The sequence below is a fragment of the Haliaeetus leucocephalus genome, unplaced genomic scaffold (genome assembly GCF_000737465.1).
Source record: "Haliaeetus leucocephalus isolate CR32 unplaced genomic scaffold, Haliaeetus_leucocephalus-4.0 Scaffold76, whole genome shotgun sequence".
Classification (NCBI taxonomy): Eukaryota; Metazoa; Chordata; class Aves; order Accipitriformes; family Accipitridae; genus Haliaeetus; species Haliaeetus leucocephalus.
The window spans coordinates 276462-295133 of record NW_010972512.1 but is presented as its reverse complement, the minus strand read 5'-3'; the positions used below and the strand labels follow the sequence as shown (position 1 = coordinate 295133).

The 18672-nt window shown below is 63.7% G+C and overlaps 3 protein-coding genes across 3 annotated transcripts; 1 reads left to right on the top strand and 2 right to left on the bottom strand.

Moving 5' to 3' along the window:
• The first annotated feature begins 560 nt into the window (after window positions 1-560).
• RAX2 (retina and anterior neural fold homeobox 2) lies at window positions 561-7081 on the top strand. The gene is made up of 5 exons (XM_010580307.1): window positions 561-740; window positions 2184-2210; window positions 4337-4587; window positions 6525-7000; window positions 7044-7081. Exons 3-4 carry the CDS (start codon window positions 4345-4347, stop codon window positions 6966-6968), a joined length of 687 nt encoding a protein of 228 aa, XP_010578609.1. The 5' UTR covers window positions 561-740; window positions 2184-2210; window positions 4337-4344; the 3' UTR covers window positions 6969-7000; window positions 7044-7081.
• A 2925-nt stretch (window positions 7082-10006) lies between these two features.
• On the bottom strand, window positions 10007-15772 carry LOC104840701 (mucosa-associated lymphoid tissue lymphoma translocation protein 1-like). The gene is given in 18 exon segments (XM_010581848.1): window positions 10007-10534; window positions 10631-10765; window positions 10862-11019; window positions 11285-11431; window positions 11505-11632; window positions 12098-12172; window positions 12468-12645; window positions 12788-12991; window positions 13214-13249; window positions 13344-13391; window positions 13567-13663; window positions 13777-13869; window positions 13871-13955; window positions 14039-14150; window positions 14261-14414; window positions 14527-14657; window positions 15246-15412; window positions 15636-15772. Coding segments are annotated over 18 exon segments (2340 nt in total). The 3' UTR covers window positions 10007-10279.
• A 2018-nt stretch (window positions 15773-17790) lies between these two features.
• Window positions 17791-18562, bottom strand: MRPL54 (mitochondrial ribosomal protein L54). The gene is made up of 2 exons (XM_010580292.1): window positions 18375-18562; window positions 17791-18066 (listed from the first exon to the last, which is right to left on the bottom strand). Exons 1-2 carry the CDS (start codon window positions 18527-18529, stop codon window positions 17934-17936), a joined length of 288 nt encoding a protein of 95 aa, XP_010578594.1. The 5' UTR covers window positions 18530-18562; the 3' UTR covers window positions 17791-17933.
• Between the last annotated feature and the right edge of the window lie 110 nt (window positions 18563-18672).

Sequence of the window (18672 nt, the reverse complement as noted above, 5' to 3'; positions counted from 1 at the left end):
TGTCACACCTCTCCCCATCCCCGGTCCCCATCCCTGGTCCCCACATGGGCAGGGCTCTGCAGGCAGCATCACCGGGAGCCCACGGGGCCACACATGCCGTCACCAGGGCCACCCCCAAGCTCATCATCCCCATCCCGAGGGGGGTGACACGACACCCACCACCGCAGCATCCCCATCCCGCTGAGACTTGGGGTGCCTGCCCTGGACCCCATTCCCGTGGCAGAGCCTCGGCGGCCGAAGGAAATCCTCCCCCCTTCCCCCCACCACCCCAGCCTTTCTTCTCCGCTCCCCCTGTTCCTAATTCTTTTTCCTCGCCCGTAATGAGGGGATTACAAGGCAAACTCCAGCAGGACGCCTTTGTGGGGAGACAATCTGAGTGGGGAAGGCAGTTCGGGGCTTTGTCCGCCGCCGCCCCCCCGGACCCGCGCTGGGGGGACATTTAGAGCAATTACTTGTCCAGAAAGTAACTGTCAATCATTCTTAAAGGGGAAGGCCTCCAATTAATAACCTCGTCTTAATCCTTTGGACTCATTTCCAATCTGCGGTGCCTTGGTGACATCTGCAACACTAAATAAAGATTCTCCCGAGCCTTAGCGCGGCGGTTCTGTGACAAATAAGAAGACTAGAGGCAACTTTGGCTGCCAAAGCTGCGAGATTGGTGAGGTTGAGCCGCTTGTTTGGTTCCCAGGAGGGACCGGCAAAGTTAAATACTCCTGGAAAAGCCGAGTTGGGCCCAGCAGGTAACGCTGTTTTATTCCGATTCGGGAGGAAGCGCCGGGGAAAGATGCTGAAAAAGGGAGCGGGTGTCCCCGGGGTGTGCCTGGGGCTGGGGCCGGGGTTGGCACCCTTCCCTGGGGGGCTCGGGAGTGGGTGCTGGCCGCCCGTCAGCATCACTCGCACCGATTTACACCCAGGGCCGGAGGGCAGGAGCCACCCACGCTCCCCACCGCCCACTCCAGCCGCTGCAAACAGCCCGTCCCAGGTGGCCTGAGCCTGGGCGGCCAAATTCAGCACCCAGACGGGCTTTCGAAAGCAAAAAAATGGGACCTGGAGAAAGCTGGGGCTGTCCCCAGGCTGTCCCCACTGCTGGGGGAGGCCACTTGTCCTCGTTGATGCTCTGCTGCTTTCCAGCACGGGGAAGCAATTTTTTTACCCATTTCAACCAGGGCTTGATGCCGTTTCTGATGCCTTTTTGGGTGTCTTTAATAACAGGCGCCCCCTCCCCCCCGGCTGGCAGCCCCTGCAGGAAAACCATGGGTTGGGGCATCGAGCAGATGGGGGGGAAAAAACCCCTCCCAAGGCTTCAGGTCCTTGTGGTTCCCAGCACAGTTTTAAAGCTTAAGGGCTTAAGCCCAAAAATTGCCGCCGGGATGACGGCAGCCACAGGAAAATGTCCGACGGGGGCAGGGAGGCGGCTTTCGCTGCCGTACCCGCTCAGCGCTGCCCGTTTTTAGGCAGGATTGCCGAAACGCCAGCGGTGAAGGCTCTGGGGTCCTGGGGCCAGTCCCTGGAAGATGGGGACTATGGGGTGGCTGGTGCCGATGTCCCCCAGCCCGACCTCGCCGGGGTCCCCCTTTCCATGCCCAGGGACATCCGTGACCCCGGCCAGGACGAGGCAGAGTCGGGGGGGGGGAATAGGAGGAGGAGATCCCGGCCCTCGCAACCCCATCCTGCAGGGTCCGGTGCTGCCGTCCTGCTGCTGGGTCACTTCTGCTTGGTTATTTTGCTGTTCTTCGCTTCATTCCTGCTCCCGTGCCAGGCTTTGCTCTGCTTCCCCGGGGGTTTTTAGCCTCCTTTGCTTTCAGAGGGGGTCAGGCTGGGGGGGACGACGGGGGCTGCCCCCAGCTCTGGCCCTGACCTCCATCACTGCAGCTCATCCCTGTCCCCCCCCATTGCCCCACCTCTTCTCTCCTCCCGCTTTGCCCCATCTTGTCCCCCGGCCCCCCCCCCGCCCCGGAGGCCTGTCTCAGCCGTCCCCCCCAGTGCCCATCTCACCCATTCCCACTGCCCCAGATGCCCCCAATCCCCACCCAGCCCCAGGTCCCCCCCCATTGCCCTGTGGGGCCGCTGAACATGGCTGGGCAGGGCAGGCAGGGGACCCTGCTGGGGTGCTGGGTCCCCCGGGAGGTCCATGCCCCAGGTGGGGGCTCTGGGTGCTCACCCCCTCTCCCCTCTCCTTGCAGGTGCAGAGCTGCGCAAATGAGAAGCGGGTGAGTGAGAGCGGGATGGTGGCGGCGGACCCCCATCCCCTCCCTGTGTCCCCAGCCCCAGGACACGCCGCGATGCTCGCACGGTGACAACAGGGCCCCTGCTCCCCCCAGCACCCACTCACCCCTGCCTCAGGGCACCCCAGGGTGCAGCACCCAGCACCCCTGCCCCAGCTGGCGGCTCCCCCTGGGGCACCCCAAGACTGCAGCCCCCCCTGCGGCAGCAGGGCCAGACCCGGAGCCGGCCAGAGCCCCTGGGGGCTACAGCACACCCCACGAGGGGCTGTGGGGCGTCTTGGGGGGCCAGCAGCTCCCAAAGCCGCACACGCTGCAGGCACAGTGCTGCACGTGCACGGCATGCACTGCGTGCGGGCCCTGTGCATTCACTGCACACACTGCGCGTGCAACGCACACCGCAAACGCCGCGTGCTGCACACGCTGCATGCACGGCCCCTGGGCACGCACTGCCTGCGTCGTACATGCTGCACCCACCGCACTGCACATGCTGCACAGCCTGCACGCGTCGCACACGCAGAGCACCTGCTCTGAGCGCGCTGCAGGGGTGCTGGGCACACACTGCACATGTTGGGTGAGCTGCACATGCTGTACGCATAGACATTGCACACCTGCACGTGCAGTGTGCTCTGCACTGCATGGCATGCGCTGCACACTCTGCACATGCCTCCGCTGCACGCGCTGTGTGCGCTGCACACAAAGGCACCGTATGCACTGTGCAAACACTGCACACACACTGCACGCACTGCATACCCACAGCTACTGTGCACGGATTCACGCTGCGCCCCCACGCTGGGCACACCCCACACACGTTGCACACGCTGCACTCCTTGCACACACACTGAGCTGTGCACACTGCACGCACTGCATGCACTGCGCACATACACTGTGCCCTGCATGCTGCAGGCGCAGGCGTCGCATTGTGCACGCTGCATACACGGCACACGGACACTGCACCCCGGACACTGAGCGCTGCACCCACACTGCGCACACTGCACGCGATGGACACGCAGCACAAACTGCCCCGCACACTCACGCCCACACTGCGCACACACTTCACACCTTCCACCCATCACTCAATCCACTGCATGCACGCACCCCCACACCCCACCGCGCGCACCCCGAGCCCCCCACCCTGCCCACGCAGGCAGGCTGCACCCTGCACGCATCCCTGCGTGCGCACAGACGCACGCCTGCTGCAGATGCACTGCTCACACCCGCGCTGCCCACTGCACAGACACCCCACGTGCGCACAGCCTGAGCAACACTCGACACCCACCCTCGGCATGGTCCCTCTCGGGACCCCCATTTATTCCCTCCAAGAATTAATTGATGGTCCCTTTCCCTCCCCACACCCATTTGGGCATTAGGTGAATTTTTGCCGGCAGGTCTGCCTTCCCCTTGGCAGAAGTGCCCCAGGATTACGGCTTTCTGCCCCATTTTCGTGTTTGCCTACATCCTCGCGGTAGAGGAGGACCCTTAATCCCCAGCAAATACTACAGGAAGATTTCAGATGCTGGATAAAAAGCTTAAAGATGAAACGTTGCAAGGGTTGAAAATGCTTATAAGCATGCAGAAAAAAGGTTATTAGCCGGGGGATGGTGCCGGGTCGCTCCGGCCGTACTTGGGGACCAACATTGAGTCCTCCAGCATTTCGGGGCCAGACTGGTAGCCCATGGGGAAGAGGGGCTGGAGGAGAGGAGCTGAGCTGGAAGGAGGGAGCTGACCCAGGCTTGGTGCCCTCCACACCAGGGCAGGGGGGAGGTCAGGTCAGGTCTCAGTGACGGCGCTTTCATAAAATCCTCCACTTTGGATGAAATTTGACTTTTAGCTTCGGGTGGGTGCATTGGCCTGGTCGCATCTCACAGTGGAGCCAAGCACAGGGTGACCAGGGCACCCGTCCCCACGATCCCAGGTCAGTCCCAGGGACACTGCGGCCCCGGGATAACACTGCGGCAGAAGAGAGGATTACGCCTTTGCGTAACCTGTTTCTGGGGCCGCCCCATCCTCCCATCCGTCCATCCACTTGTCTGTCCGTCCCCGGCCTGGGGTTGCATGGAGAGGGGGGGTCTGATGTCCCTGTGCCCCAGCTAACCCCTGCGGTCCCCTCGCAGGCGCCGTCATGTTCCTGAATAAGTGCGAGGGGGACCTGGGTGAGCTGCGGAAGCCAGGGGACGGCGAGGGCACCCCGCCATCCGCCGTCGAGGAGGAGCAGCCCAAGAAGAAGCACCGGAGGAACCGTACCACCTTCACCACCTACCAGCTCCACGAGCTGGAGCGCGCCTTCGAGAAGTCCCACTACCCCGACGTCTACAGCCGCGAGGAGCTGGCCATGAAGGTCAACCTGCCGGAGGTCCGCGTGCAGGTAGGGAGGATGCCCGCTGGCCCCAGCACCCCGGACCTGTCCCCTGGGCAGTGGCAGAGGGACCATCCTGGTGCCGGAGAGCTTTGCTCTGCTCCCAGCTCCGCCGCCGCCACCTTGCTCTGTGCCTCAGTTTCCCCATTGCTCGAGATGGGAACGGCATCTCCACAGAGCCGGCTGCTCCTGCCAAAACCAGAGAAGGAATTTAATGGCTGAGCCTCGTTCTGCCATGAGGTCCCAGTTCGGCCCACATGCCAGAGGGTCCATTTGGGCAGGGAGATGGTTTTTAGAGATTTTTTTTGCCCTGCTGGTGGCAGTTGCTCCCATCCCTCCAGCTGATTCTGCGGGAAAGCAGCCAAACCTCAGCCGCTCATGATCACTTCCAGGTCTTTAGGGCTGAGGAAGCACAAGATCCTCATGGATTTAGGGGTTTTAGGCTTGTTGGAGTGGGGCGGTTCTGGGGTGGTGGCAGGGCTGGGGACATTTCACTCCCTGAGCTGCAGGAGAAGACTCTGTTGGGGGAAGATGCAGCCTGGGGAAGAGCCTGGGGTCCCGCCAGTCTGCTCCCCACCACCCCTGGGATTGACAGGGTGAGACCAGGGAGAGGGAGGGGGTCAGGTAGTTGAAGATGCAACAAACCCACTGTGAAGCAAAGCAGTAATCCCCTTACAAATGAACCGAGTTTCCCAGGCCTCAGCCCCAGTCCAAGACAATGCAGTCTTTTTCTAGGGGGGGTCCAGTCCAGACCATAGGGACACCTCTGCTGAGCTCTCTGATTCAGTTTCACAGAATCATAGAATCATTTAGGTTGGAAAAGACCTTTAAGATCATGAAAACCAACTGTTAGCTTAGAACTGCCAAGTCCACTACAAAACCATGTCCCTAAGCACCACATCTACATGTCTTTAAAATACCTCCAGGGATGGTGACTCAACCACTTCCCTGGGCAGCCTGTTCCAGTGCTCCACAACCCTTTTGACTGATGAAGAAATTTTTCCTAATGTCCAGTCTAAACCTCCCCTGGCACAACTTGAGGCCTTTTCATCTTGTCCTATCGCTTGTTACCAAGGAAAAGAGACCAACCCCCACCTCACTACAACCTCCTTTCAGGTAGTTGTAGAGCACAATAACATCTCCCCTCAGCCTCCTTTTCTTCAGACTAAACCACCCCAGTTCCCTCAGCTGCTCCTCACAGGACTTGTTCTCTAGACCCTTCACCAGCTTTTTTGCTCTTCTTTGGATACGAAGTTTGCACCAGTATAGCCCAGTGCCCACCAATAACTGTGACCAGCCCATGGGAGACATCCCCTTTGCAGTCCAGCCATTCATCTTTACTCCCCTTTGCATCACGCAGCAGATGGCCCGTGACATGTGCTGCTGGGGGCTCTGGGGACACGGGGACCAGCGCTCTAATGAGCAGCTCCTGCACGGTGAGACATCACCGCTGGCCTCGGCTCACCGGTCCCTCTCGTTCCTGCTGGGTTTTGGTGCAAGCACGGCAGTTTGGCTTCTAAAAGCTTTTACTGAGGGGCTTTTCAAAGCCAGATAACATTATACTGAGGACTGTATGGGTGTTTGCAGAGCTGGGGTGTGCGTTCCTGTGGAGCAGCAAGGGCAGGGGCTGCATGGTGACACCTCTCGCTTTCCATACCTCAGAGATACCCTCCGTCTCTGGGGTTTGTGGGACAGGTTTGGCAGAGGTGCACAATGTGCTGGGGATTGCTGGAGCCCTGTGGGGCACCTCACGTGGGACCCAACACACAGGGCACCCCATGTGGGATGGGATACCCCATACGGGACACCCTACCTGGCGCGCTTCATGTGGGGCACCCCACGTGGGACACAGCACAATGGGGCACCCCATGTGGGCACAGCATGTAGGGCACACTGCAACGGACCGGCTGGGCACGGTGGGGCTCAACCTGGCTCTCACCTCGCAGGTCTGGTTCCAGAACCGACGAGCCAAGTGGAGGCGGCAGGAGAAGATGGAGGCCAGCTCCATGAAGCTCCACGACACCCCCGTGCTCTCCTTCAACCGGCCCCCCATGACCCCCAACGTGGGTCCCATGACCAACTCCCTCCCGCTCGACCCATGGCTGACGTCCCCCATCTCCAGCGCCACCACGGTCCACAGCATCCCTGGCTTCATGGGAGCCCCCCAGGCCCTGCAGCCCCCCTACGGCGGGCACTCCTTCCTCAACACCCCCCCACCGATGGCGCAGGGCATGCAGCCCATGGCCCCCACGCCTTACCAGTGCGGCACCACCTTTGTGGACAAGTACCCGCTGGAGGAGGTGGACCAGAGGAGCTCCAGCATCGCCTCGCTCCGCATGAAAGCCAAGGAGCACATTCAGACCATTGACAAGACCTGGCAGCCTATTTGATGAACGCTCCCCTCCGGCCCCTGCGGTCCCCGGCTCCTGCCCCTGGCATCAGCTCAGCCCCCGGGGCGGGAGTAGGGGGGTGACGGTGGGATGCTCAGCAGGACCAAAGCCGGCGCAGGGCAGGGCTGCCGGGCTGCGTCTTCCCCCTGCCGAGCCAGCGCATCGGTGGCAGGGGAACGAGCCGGGGTGCTGGCGGGACCCCGCCGCAGGGGAGCACCCTGGCAGCCACCCACGGCCCCTCTGCCTTGCCGAGGCACCGGCCCCGGGGCTGAGGAATCTGGCCAAGGCTCTGGCATCCTACCAGGCCACCCACCGCCCCCAGTCGGACACCTCCTGTCCCATGCCCCTTCCCTTTCCCATTATTATTAATTTTTTTTTTTAATGCTGCAGATTTAAACAAAACCAAACAGAAAAGCTCTAGTTTCGTAGGGAGTACTTGGGGGGATTTTTTTTTTAGCCGTGTCAGGGCATGACGCTTGTTGTGCCGGTAGATGTGCCGGCACCGAGAAGACAGTTGTATCGTGAGTAAAGAGATAAGCTGAACGGCTGCCGCATGCTGGAGTCGGGCGCTACCGGGGCCCTGCCCGCCGTACCGCTCGTTAGTGTGCTGAGGCTGCGGACCCTCTGCCAGGAAGCAGCTTTCTGGGGGGGATGCAGCATCATCGTTCCCGGGCACCCTCCCATCCCACTCCTGACTGTTGCGTGCGGGACTGGGGCCGCATCCAGGCACGGGTGATCTGCTCCAGCCCCAGCTGCGGGCTGGGACTGGCTTTGTGCTTCACCACGTTCTCGGTGGCTCATCAAGGGGCATCTGCTCAGCCATCCCTCGGGGTCTGCGCCCGCCGCCCGCCTGCCCTAATTGCTCCCCAGCGGTGCCCGCCCGGCCACATGTTGGCGGCGCAAAGCTGCCGTAATTGTGCTGGCGGGAGGGTGGGCGGCAGCGGAACCCCTGCGGCCCCCCCGGCTGGCGAGAGGAGGGGGTCGGCTGGGAGCCCTGGGGTCCTTTGCGGAGGTGGAGGGGGGGTGGTGGGGTGCACCAAAGCTCAGTTTACCCCTTGCCGGCGGTTCCTGCCAGGTGGGAGCGGGGTGACGGTGGCAAGATGCCACATCCCTGGGGGTCCCCAGTGTGGCTCTGCAGCCCCGGGGGGAACCTGCCCACCCACCCGCCGGGGTTTGGGGCAGAGCCAGCATCACTGGCACCCTCATGGTGGCGGTGAGGGCCAGCACAGCACCGGCAGAGATGGCTGAGCCCGTGGTGGCTTTGAGGTGCTGAAGCACGGCTGGGAAAGTGAGAGACGGGGTTTCGGCCCTGGGTGAGCAGGTTCCTGAGGTGTGCTGGGGTGCCCTCCGGTCCCTGGGGTACCCTGGGTCCCTGGGGAAGCAAGGCGAGCGCCGACCTTCCCCCCACCAAAAAGAGATATTTCCCCAGAAAATCCTCCTGCTTCGGACCTGATGACAGCCACAAACCGGGGCTTTGCTGAGGCAGCCCCATCCCCACAGTGTGCCCACGTCCCCGCACAGGCCAGACCCTGCTCAGCGCCAGCACCCCTGGCCGTAGCCCCCCCCCACCCAGGGGGTCTCACCCCAGTCCAACGGGCCTGGGGCCAGACTCTGACGTCCCCACAGCCAGGTCAGGCGGGACCAGCCAGGATGCCACCGGGCCAGGCGAGGCACTGACCCTGGTGAGACCCTTCTCCTTGTCCCCGGTCCCCCGGCTGCTGCTGCTCGTCTGCTTCGTTAGTGACAATTAAACCTTTAACAACCCATTAAATGCATAATCGATGCTCCCCCGGCTCCCCAGCCCGGCTAATGGGCCGAGGCCGAGGTGAAGCGGGCCCCGGCAGAGGCGTGCTCCGGCAGGGAGATAATGAAGCAACGGCCGCGGAAGTAATGGGGTTTGATCCGGGGGAAGGGACGCGCTCAATGGGGGCTGCGCTTTTCACATGACATAATTGCTGAGGCTGGCGCCAGCCCGGGGCACCCCTTGGCCTCCCAAGCGCCAACAAAAGCCGGCTGGCGCAGAGAGCGGGAGGCTCAGCACCCCCCGACCTGTTTGATCGGAGCCTAATTGGGGCGAGGGTGGTTCCCCTCCAGTCTTGCAACCGCCACCCAAAAGACAGGGCGCGGAGAGGTCCCGGGATGAGGATGCGTCTCCCTGGGTGCCTGGGGTTGGGGAATTATTTAAATGAGCTAATTTGCATGGCGTGGCACTGGTGCGCCCCAGGGCATTGTGGCGGGGGATGTTGGGGTACCCTTGCAGAAGGGGTTGGGTGCCCCTTCCCTCCCATGTGTGCCCTGGTGCCGCACTGTCCCTAGTGCAGAAACAGGCAATATTTCTGGCCCAAACAATGTCATTTAAATGCAGGAAAGCCATAGGAGCTCCGAGCCGCCTGCCCTTCCTTCTTTATTGGTGCTTTCCCCAGTTGAGACCCAGTGGAGCACGCCCCACACCATTTGCAGCCGCCGACACATGGGGCCACATTTGGGAACAATCCAAGCAAAAAGGCATTTTTTCCCCCCCTAGATCCCAATCCTATCCTGAAATTGCTCACTGCCCAGACAGGGCTGGCACAGTCCTGCACCTTGGGTTGTACTGGGAGGACTGGGAGTGCTGGGGGCACCGAGGAGTTCTCCCAGCCCCTCGTGGCAGAGCAGGAGCCCTCCTGCTCCCACCCCCTCTAATCGCCTCCTGCGGGATTTGCCCCCTAATCTGCTTATTTCTCTCTATTTCTCCTAGACCTGAACGAACCCAACCCAGCCCCGGTGTGACGCATCACACCAGCTGAGCTGTGGGGTCTGGGCACTCTGCCCCGCACCGGGCTGCCAGGGGGGTGTCCTGGCAGGTGGAGCTGGCACTGACTTGGGATATGGGACTGGCACTGCCATGCCAGGGGACATGGGGCTGGCTGTACCCTGCTTACGGGTCTGGCACTGCCCAGGGACATGGGGCTGGCAGTGTCCTGGCACGTGGCGGTGGTGCTGTCCCGGCATATGGGGCTGCACTGCCATGCCAGGGGACGTGGGGCTGGCAGTGCTATGCCAGGGGACGTGGGGCTGGCACTGCCTGTACCCGTGGTGGCAGTGCTCGGTACACAGGGCAGCACCGAGCTGCAGTCCCCTGCACTAGGGGTCCCAGCCGAGCCGCACAGTGAGCCCCACACCCCCTGGCACAGGCCAGGATGGGACTCGTGCCCTCCTGGTGCCTGCCTCCGCGCACGTCACCTCCATCCCCTCCAGCCTCTGGCCCCCCAGCAGGACAGACGTGGCCCCAGGGAACTGCAGTGACAAGGGGGGGGGGCCGCGCTGTCCCTCTACAGGGTGTGGGAGCCGGGGACCTCTGGGCTCAGGTTCTCCTCGGGGGTGTTGACCCAGGAGCTCCCCGCTGTCCCCCAGCTCCCAGGGGGAGAGGCAGAGAGGGGGCTGCCGGGTGGGGAGGAGGAGGCCGCCAGCCGCAGGTTGAGCTTGGCAATGAGCGGCTTCCCCACGCTCACCGTCTGCCTCTCCTCCACGAAGTCGTCCATGCCACGGTAGCGGTACTGCAGGCAGACGGTGAACACCAGCTCCTGCTGCGGGGGCACCAGCAGTGTGAGCACCCATCCTGGGCCACGGCCGCAGCCGTGCTGTCCTCCTGGCACCGACCGCCCACTCAGTGAGGCTCTTACCCGCAGTTTCTGCAAGCCGCAGAGCCGGCTGTAGAGGCAGCAGGAGGGACAGCCGAGGCTCCAGGTGGGTGCCAGTGGGCTGCCCACCTCCTCTGGGCTCTCCTTGTTGGTGCACTTGAGGTCCACGTCCAGCTCCTGCCGTGGACGCATCCAGCCATGGAAACCACCATGGGTGCCCCCACCCTATTCCCCAGTATCTCCCTGGCGTGGGCTTCGGCAACCCGCTCCCACCTCGGGTATGTCGGTGAGCTTGGCCTCACACTTGGCGATATCCTCAGGGGTGGCCACCACACGGGTGTAGATGATCATGATGTTGGAGAACTCGGCGGCGAAGCCCAGCTGGACAGTGACGCCACAGTCAAAGCGGAGGTGCCGGCTCTCTGGCAGGACTGGGGAGGGGACAGAGAGCGCAGGGCTGGTACCTGCAGGTGCTCGGGGTGGGAGCTGCACCCACAGGTGAGGTGACTGTTGGGGTCACCCTGGAGCGAGGATGCTGACATGACGCTCCTGCCACTGGGCTGGTGGCTCTGTGCTGGCGGTTTCTCTTCTCCAGGCTGGGAGAAACCCAGCAGGTGCTGCTCGCCACCTCTCCCTGTGACTTGGCGCTGTCCCCCCACCCCGCGCTGGATGGGGTGGCCGCCCCGCGACTCTCACCGTGAGCCTTGGCCCACTGCAGGTTCCTGGCAGAGGACTCATCCCGGCCCGGGGGGCGGATGGGGTCCGTCAAAGCTCGTCTCTCTGAGAGGTTGCTGCGGAGCTCCAGTGCCTGCCGGCCCCTTGTGATCTCCAGCGTGCCCATGTCTGCAGGGGGCAAGGGGGGGGGCATCAGCAGAGGCCACCGGGGTGTTGCTGTCTCCCGCTGCTCCCCACTCACCCTCGGCCACCTTGTCCAGCAGCACTGTGATCTTCTCATCCTCCAGTAGCCAGCGCTTGAGGAAGGTGACAAAGATGCCATTGGAGAACTCACCCTGGCTCAGCTCGTAGGCTTCGGCATCCGCGCACCTGTGGGGATGGGGCAGCGGTCAGCTCCATCATGAGCTCCATCACTCCCCCAGGAACTAGGTCCCACTGGGACAACAGCCCCGGGGAAGCCAGACCTGGGCACCCACAGCTCTACCCACTCCCACCAACCCATCAGGCCACTGTGCCGGGGAGAGGTGGGAGCCGCAGCCTGCATGCTTAAAGCATTGTCAGCCCAAATGCCTGTGCTCTGGAGGAGCCTCAGGGCTTAATCCCCCTGGGTGCTGCCTGAAGCAGAGCAGAGCTGTGGGCATCTCCTTGCCCTGTAAGGGACTGCGAGCTGCCACTCGCCCACCAGCTCCAGCATCGACCGGAGGGAGCGACACCAATACATGGTGGAGCGAAAGATGCAGGTGCAAACAGGACTGAGCCCTGGCCCCGCTCTGAGCCAGGGAGGGACACTCAGCCCTGCTGCCCATGCCGGGAGGTGGAGGAGAGGGGACCCACGTGGCGTAGCCGAAGACGATGTTGGCTGTGACCTGCAGCGCCCCAACTTGTGGGATGATGTCGTCGTTGAGGTTCCTGCGAGAGAAGCACTGCTGGGCAGGGGCAGGATGTGCCACCCTGTCAAAACCCACCCCAAGGCACCCCAGACCACAGGGGCTGCCCCATGCCCCTCTGCCCACCCATCATGACATTTGCTGGCTCAACTGGGGCAGTGATGCTTTGGGGCATCCAGACAAAGCCAACGGGTTTGGATGGGACCCTGGGGATGCCCCACCCCACACCCCTGGGAACCAGCACCCACGGGCACCCCTGTGCCGGGACCTCCCAGTGTGGCAGCTTGTCCCCAGGCTGGTGGCCAGGGCCAGGTCACCTCTTGCGGCACATGTCGAGCAGGAAGATGTTGAGGCCGGTGCGGCGCTGCTGCATGCTCTGCAGCACACGCTGCACGCATAGGCAGTGGGCTGAGGTGTAGGAGCTGGGCGCATCGATGGGCACCATGAAGCTGTTGCCAAAATTTTCATAGCCGTGCCCGGCATAGTAGAGCAAACCTGCTGGGAGGGGCAGAGGGTGGGTGACATCCCTTGACCTGCCAGTGCCCGCTTCTTGCCCAGCCACCCCCCAAGACCCCACCAGCACAAAACCAGCCGGTTCCCCCCCTGGCTGGAGCCGCCCCAGCAGGGGCTGCCGCACCGTAGACGCCCTTGTCGAGGAGGAGGAGGAACTCATTGACAGCCATCTGCATCTCCGCCTTGCGCAGGTCCAGCAGTGAGACCACCTTGAAGTCGAGCTGGCGGAGGAGGGCGCTGAGGGTGTGCACGTCCACCATGGGAGCCTTCAGCTGCTTGTGGTGCAGGTAGTGCATGTTGCCGATCAGCAGGGCCACTTTGTCGGTGGCTGCCGGGATGGGAGAAGGAGGCGCTGGGGACAGCGTGGGACGCTCCTGCTGTCCCTGCTACCTTCAGCCCACAGAGGTGACACCCAGTTGTGGCTGGTGTCACTGTCCCCGAGTACCAGGGTGCCCCATGGGGCACCCTGGCCGAGCGGAGCCTCGTGGGGTGACACTGGAGACGGTCACAACCCCACAGGGCCACCAACCCCTCCTGGGCAGGCTCTTACCATACAGCTGGCCGGGGCTGCCACGCTCCGGGGAGCCTGGAAAGAGAGAAACACCGTGCCACGGCCCCACAGTGCCTGGGGAGCGCAGTGGGTAGAGCGGCAGGGACCTGCCCGCTCTGCCCCCACCTACCTCCATCCCCCTCCTGCCAGGAGCCTCCAGAGGCGAAGAGCCGCGGGCCTGCGGCAAAGAGGGGAGTCAGGGAGCCCCATGCGCAGCAGCATCTCCCAGCACAGGCTGGAGCCCCCCAAAACCGTGGGACAGCCACAGGGGGGCTTTGGGCAGGGGGGCAGAGCAGAGCCAGAACACCCCATGTGGGGTGGGGGGGCCATGGAGGTTTGTCCAGGGCCCTCACCGATCTCCACGTCCACTTCCCGGCTCCAGATCTCGTGGAAGAGGTTGAACACACGGCAGGAGTAGCTGCCCCGCTCGGCCGTCGTCACCAGCTTCACCTGCCGGCAGGACAGAGCGGGTGGCTGGGGCGTTGTGCCGTGCTGTGCCATGCCATGCCGTGCCATGCCGTGCCGTGCCATGCCGTGCCGTACAAGGGGTCCCACCATAATACCTGGAGCTGGGGCGCCTGCGCACCCTCCACGGGGAGCCGGTTCCTGAACCACTGATACTGGGGCGGGGGGTTGCCGATGGCTGTGCACTCCAGCGCCAGTGTGTCCCCCTCAGCGAGGCAGCACGGCCGCGGCTGCCGCAGGATCTGCAGCCCTGCCATGGTCGGGCAGTAACCGCTGGCTGGGGAGGGGATGGGGTGGAAAATCTGGCACCCAGCCACAGCAGGGCTCTGCAGAGCTGCTCCTGGGCCCCAGCTCCCTCACCCGCAGGCCCTGGCACCCACGGGTGGCATGAGCCAGCAGGCACGAGGAAGACACAGGGCATTCGGCTCCTCCGTGGGCACCGTCACCCCAGCAAGCCCAGAGACCCTCACAGCTGAGCCGGGGAGCGACGTGGCAAGCGATGCCCTACGGGAGCCACCCCAATCCTGATGGCGAGTGGTGCCCCACGGGTGCCAGCCCAGGGACGCAGATCTCTGGGCCCACCTGAGCTGGGGCTGCTGCTCTTCTCCACTTGGACATGGGCCCACCTGGAGAAGGCAAAGGTGGCCCCGCAGTTCACCCGGCAGATGTACCACTCGGGCTGGCCCGGCGGGGTGGCCGTGTCAATCACCAGCTCCGGGGCCGTGGCTCCGGGCACCTACGAGACAGGAGGGGGCCAAGGAGTCGGGGGCTCCCACACACCCGTCTGGGTGCCCTCGTCATGGACAGGCCCTGGGGGCCCTGCTTGACATGGCGCAGCGGGACCTCACCTCCCGCTTCCCACAGAACCACTGGTACACGAGCCCCGGCGGGCCGGTCGCCCAGCAGGTCAGGGACACTCGTGTCCCCTTCGCCACCACCTGCGACTCCGGCTGCACCGTGATGCGGATCATGTCCTGGACTGCGGGAGAGGAGAGACGGGCCTGGGCTGGCTGAGACCCCTGTCCTGCACCATCCCAGAACATCCAGTCCCGTCCTGTCCTCTCCCATCATACTTTGTCCCACCCCCATCCACAATAGCCTGTCCTCTCCCATCCTATCCCACCCTATCCTACCCCACCCTGCCCCATCACACCCCTCTGTCCTGCCCCAACCATCTCATCCTACCTTGTCCCATTCACTGCCATCCCACCCATCCCATCCCATCTTGTCCCATCATACCCTGTCCCATCCCACCCCACCCTGTTTCATCCCATCCCTTCCTGTCCCATCACAACCTGTCTAATCCTGTCCTGTCCCATCCCATCCCATCCGGTCCCATTAGTCTGTTCCACCACACCCTGTTGCCCACCCTCCCCACCCCATCACACCACATCCCATCCTATCTCCCCCTACTGCATCCATCCCATCCTCACCAGGGCCTCGCTATCCAGAGCAAGACCACCAGCACAAAGAGCTGCCCCTCATCTCCCCGTGCTTTCCTTCTGCTGAGCCCCCGTCCCCCGGTGCCCCTCTCCAGGCCCTGTGGGACCCCACCGTCCATCCCTACCAGCACTGCTGAGGACCTGGCAGGCCTGTGTGTGCCCCATCCTCTCCAGGCAGCCCAGCAAGTACTTGAGGGTGCAGTCGCGCTCAGCCAGCAGCTGCAGGAGGCACTGTGTGGGGCTGCCGCGGGGCTCCAGCACCTTCAGCGAGCATGTCTCCAGCTCCTCCGCACTGCGAGGCCCCCACCAGCACTCAGCGCTGCAGCCCACCCCCCTCCCATGGAGGAAGGGGACCCCTGCCAGGGGACTCGGCAGTGCCCCCAGCCCAGGCTGCGGCCACGATGGGGTGGCTGGGGACCTGCGTGCCCCTCGCTCAGCCCGTGGCAGGGCTGTGCCCATGTGCATTTTGTGACCCCATCGGGGACAGACCCCTGGAGATGCCCCCCCACCCCTACCTGCACTTGAAGCGTTTCTCCACCCCGGCCACCTCGGCCAGCTTGCGCCAGCCCCGGCCAGCATTATCCAGGAGCTCACAGAGCCGGGCCACCACCTCCTCGCCCAGCGAGCTGATGGGCATGTTCCAGTCCCCCATCCTGTCCCAGCCCCGCCACCACCTGCCTGGGGACATGGAGGGGACGAGCTGTCAGTGGGTGATGGGGTGACAGGGTGCCTGTGCCCCACCGGACACCACAGGGTGCTGCTCTGGCTGGGTGCAGGGTGGCTTGGGAGGGAGAGCACCAGCATGAGCTTGCCAGCGTCAGGTCACTTCCCAGCAGGATCCCGGGAGGGTTTTAGCCTCCCCGGGGAGGTGCTTGGAACTGGCAGGACAGCGCTGCTGGATCCGGCCACCAGAAGCGAGCCACGAATGCCACAAGTTCCCCCTCTGCGCCTGGAGATCAAGAGCCGTGACAGCAGCACAGGGGAACTCGCTCACCCCCCCAGCCTCAGGCAAGGACCCGGGGCCACGTTAGTCTGGCGTCAGGACAGAGACCTTCACGGGATGGGGTCCAAGGAACTGGAAAGAGGGGATGGCCCCTGTCACCCTCCCCATCCCTTCGGGGGACACAGAGAACGGGGCCCATCATGGAGGGCTGAGTCCGGGGACCTCTCTCCTTCTGGCAGAGACCCCAGTGGGATGGCAGCAGCCCCCTCACTGACACCAGGCCTCTCGGTGGTGGCTCCGGAGCCAGCATGAGCCCTGCCGGGCCACCACAGGGAGCCCACAGAGGGGGTTAGGGGAGGGTACATGGGGGTCCTGGGACTGGAACCCACCTCAGCTGTCCTTGACCCTGGCAAAGGCTTCAGCAGCGAAGGGAGCGTGGCATGAATCACCCTGGATGGGGGCAGCACCCAGAAACGGGCTCCCTCCTCCTCCCCTCAGGTCCCTCCCCACCGACCCACCCCAGATCGGCGCTTGTCCCCAGGACCAAGCTGTCCATGGCAGCCGGGTGACACTCGCCCGAGCAGGGGGGCTCTGAGACAAAGCGCAGGGACTCGGGTCCCCCCTTTGTTCACCTGCTGCTGGATTTGGGGGGGCTGGACATGGTGCGGGGTGGCAAGGGGAGGGCAAGCTGCAGGAGGGGCATGGTGGGGACAGGGCACTCACCACTGGATATGGCCCGGCCTGAGCCCTGTCAGCTCCAAGGGTGCGCACTGAGCCCCACGCAGAGGAAACGAGGGTTCAACCTAAAATCTCCCCCAGCCCCCCCAAGCCGCAGCACGACACTTCTGCTTTCCTCCTCCGCTTCCTGTGCTGCGGCGCGCAGGCACTGCAGCTGCCAACCCAGCCACCCCACAGCCCCCCGGGGGAGCCAGGCATGGCCCCCAGCCCCTGCCACAGGGCATGGGGCAGTGGGGACACTGCTGGGCCGGGCAGTGGCTCCCCTACCTCCCTCCGGCTCCTTCCTCACTGTGGGAGGACCTCACGGGCAGGTACTTTGTCCCCATAGCCCAACTCAAGGCCAGGCAGGAGCTCCAAGGCAGCGAGTCTGGGATGGAGACAAACCAAGGTGATGGGGGCACCTCTCAGACAGGGAAGCCCAACGCATGGGCAGGACTGAGGCCCAGGGGAAGCTGCTGGGCTCTGCCAGGCTGGAGCCAGACGAGAACATGCAGGGACGGGGCAGCAAAGCCCTTGTTGCTGTGAGGAGGACCCTGCCTTCACCACACAGCCCAGCCATGCCGGGACCCTGGCGTCCCAGCAGCTGCTGGTGCCAGAGGAAGAAGCAAGAGTGCGGCGTGGTGGTGGCACTGCGAGAGGCTGCTGTGTCCCCCCTCACCTCGCCCGCTGCCCCGCAGCACCGCCAGAGCCTGGCCCCTGTCCTCCCGCCCCCCCAAGAGCACACTCTGCTCAGCCCCCAAAACCCCCCTGCAGGGGATGCAGCGACACCAGTGGAGTCATTCCCCACCCCAAACCCACTATACCTCCCCTGCAGGTGACAGAGCAGGGAGCGGGACCCATTTGGCAGTGTAGGCTCCCTCTATGAGCAAAAAATTGAGCTTCTGTTTTAGGAAATACAGCAAGAAATTGCAGCCTGTGTTGCCTCAACCCCTCACCAGCCCCAGTGTGAGGGGGGACCCACACTGAGCTTGCTGAGGGCCTGAGTTTGCCACAGCCTCCATAACAGGTATCAGCCTCACCAGCGATTTATTACTTGTTTACAGCAAGAAGAAGAGACCGAAAGCAGGAGCTGGTCCCAGCACCACCCACACTGGCACTCAGGGCAGCTCCTGCGCCTCGAGCTCTGCAGCGCCTACAGCTTCTTGCCCTTCTTCAGCCTGTTGCGGTGCCACGTGTTATACTTCCGCAGGCGCCTCCAATACTCGATCGAGTCGGGGTCCAGCTCCTCCAGCTTCTTGGGGGGCCCAAGGTGGATCTTAAAGAGCCTGGAGGCGAATGCAGGGGGTGTGAGGCTGTGGCAGGGAGGGCAAAAGGACAAGCACAGGACAGAGTGATGGAAGTGCGTGACCAGGATGTACAGATCCCTCCCCGCCACATCCACAGCGCAGCCCGCTCTCCTCCCCAGCCCTCGGACAAGGCCTCTGGGCTGCAGAGTGGCAGTTTTCCTCCTCCTGTAACAGTTCCCTGTCTCTCCTACGCTCGTCTGTGCCTCCGGGGTGACACCTCTGCAGGGACAGGCTCCCCAGGAGGGACCCCCCTCTCCACACAGCAAGGGGAGCCGGCCACCACCTACCAGTCGGGGTACTCGGAGTCAGGCTTCAGGGCCACCTCCGGGCCCTCCTTGAAGTAATTGACGCCCATGGCGTAGGTGGCGAGCATGGTGGGGTCCGTGCACACCTCTGGCCCCTTCAGCCCCTCCTTCGGCACGTTCTTGCCCTTGGACTTCATTGCTGTGGGACGAGGGCAGGGTCAAGGCAGGGGCAGGACAGGGGCTCAGGCAGAGCAGGGGCCGGGGCCTACGGCGGGCAGCGGGAACGAGGAGGGGGCGAGGAAAGGAGCTGGGGCAGGGGACGGGGGACGCAGGACAGGGG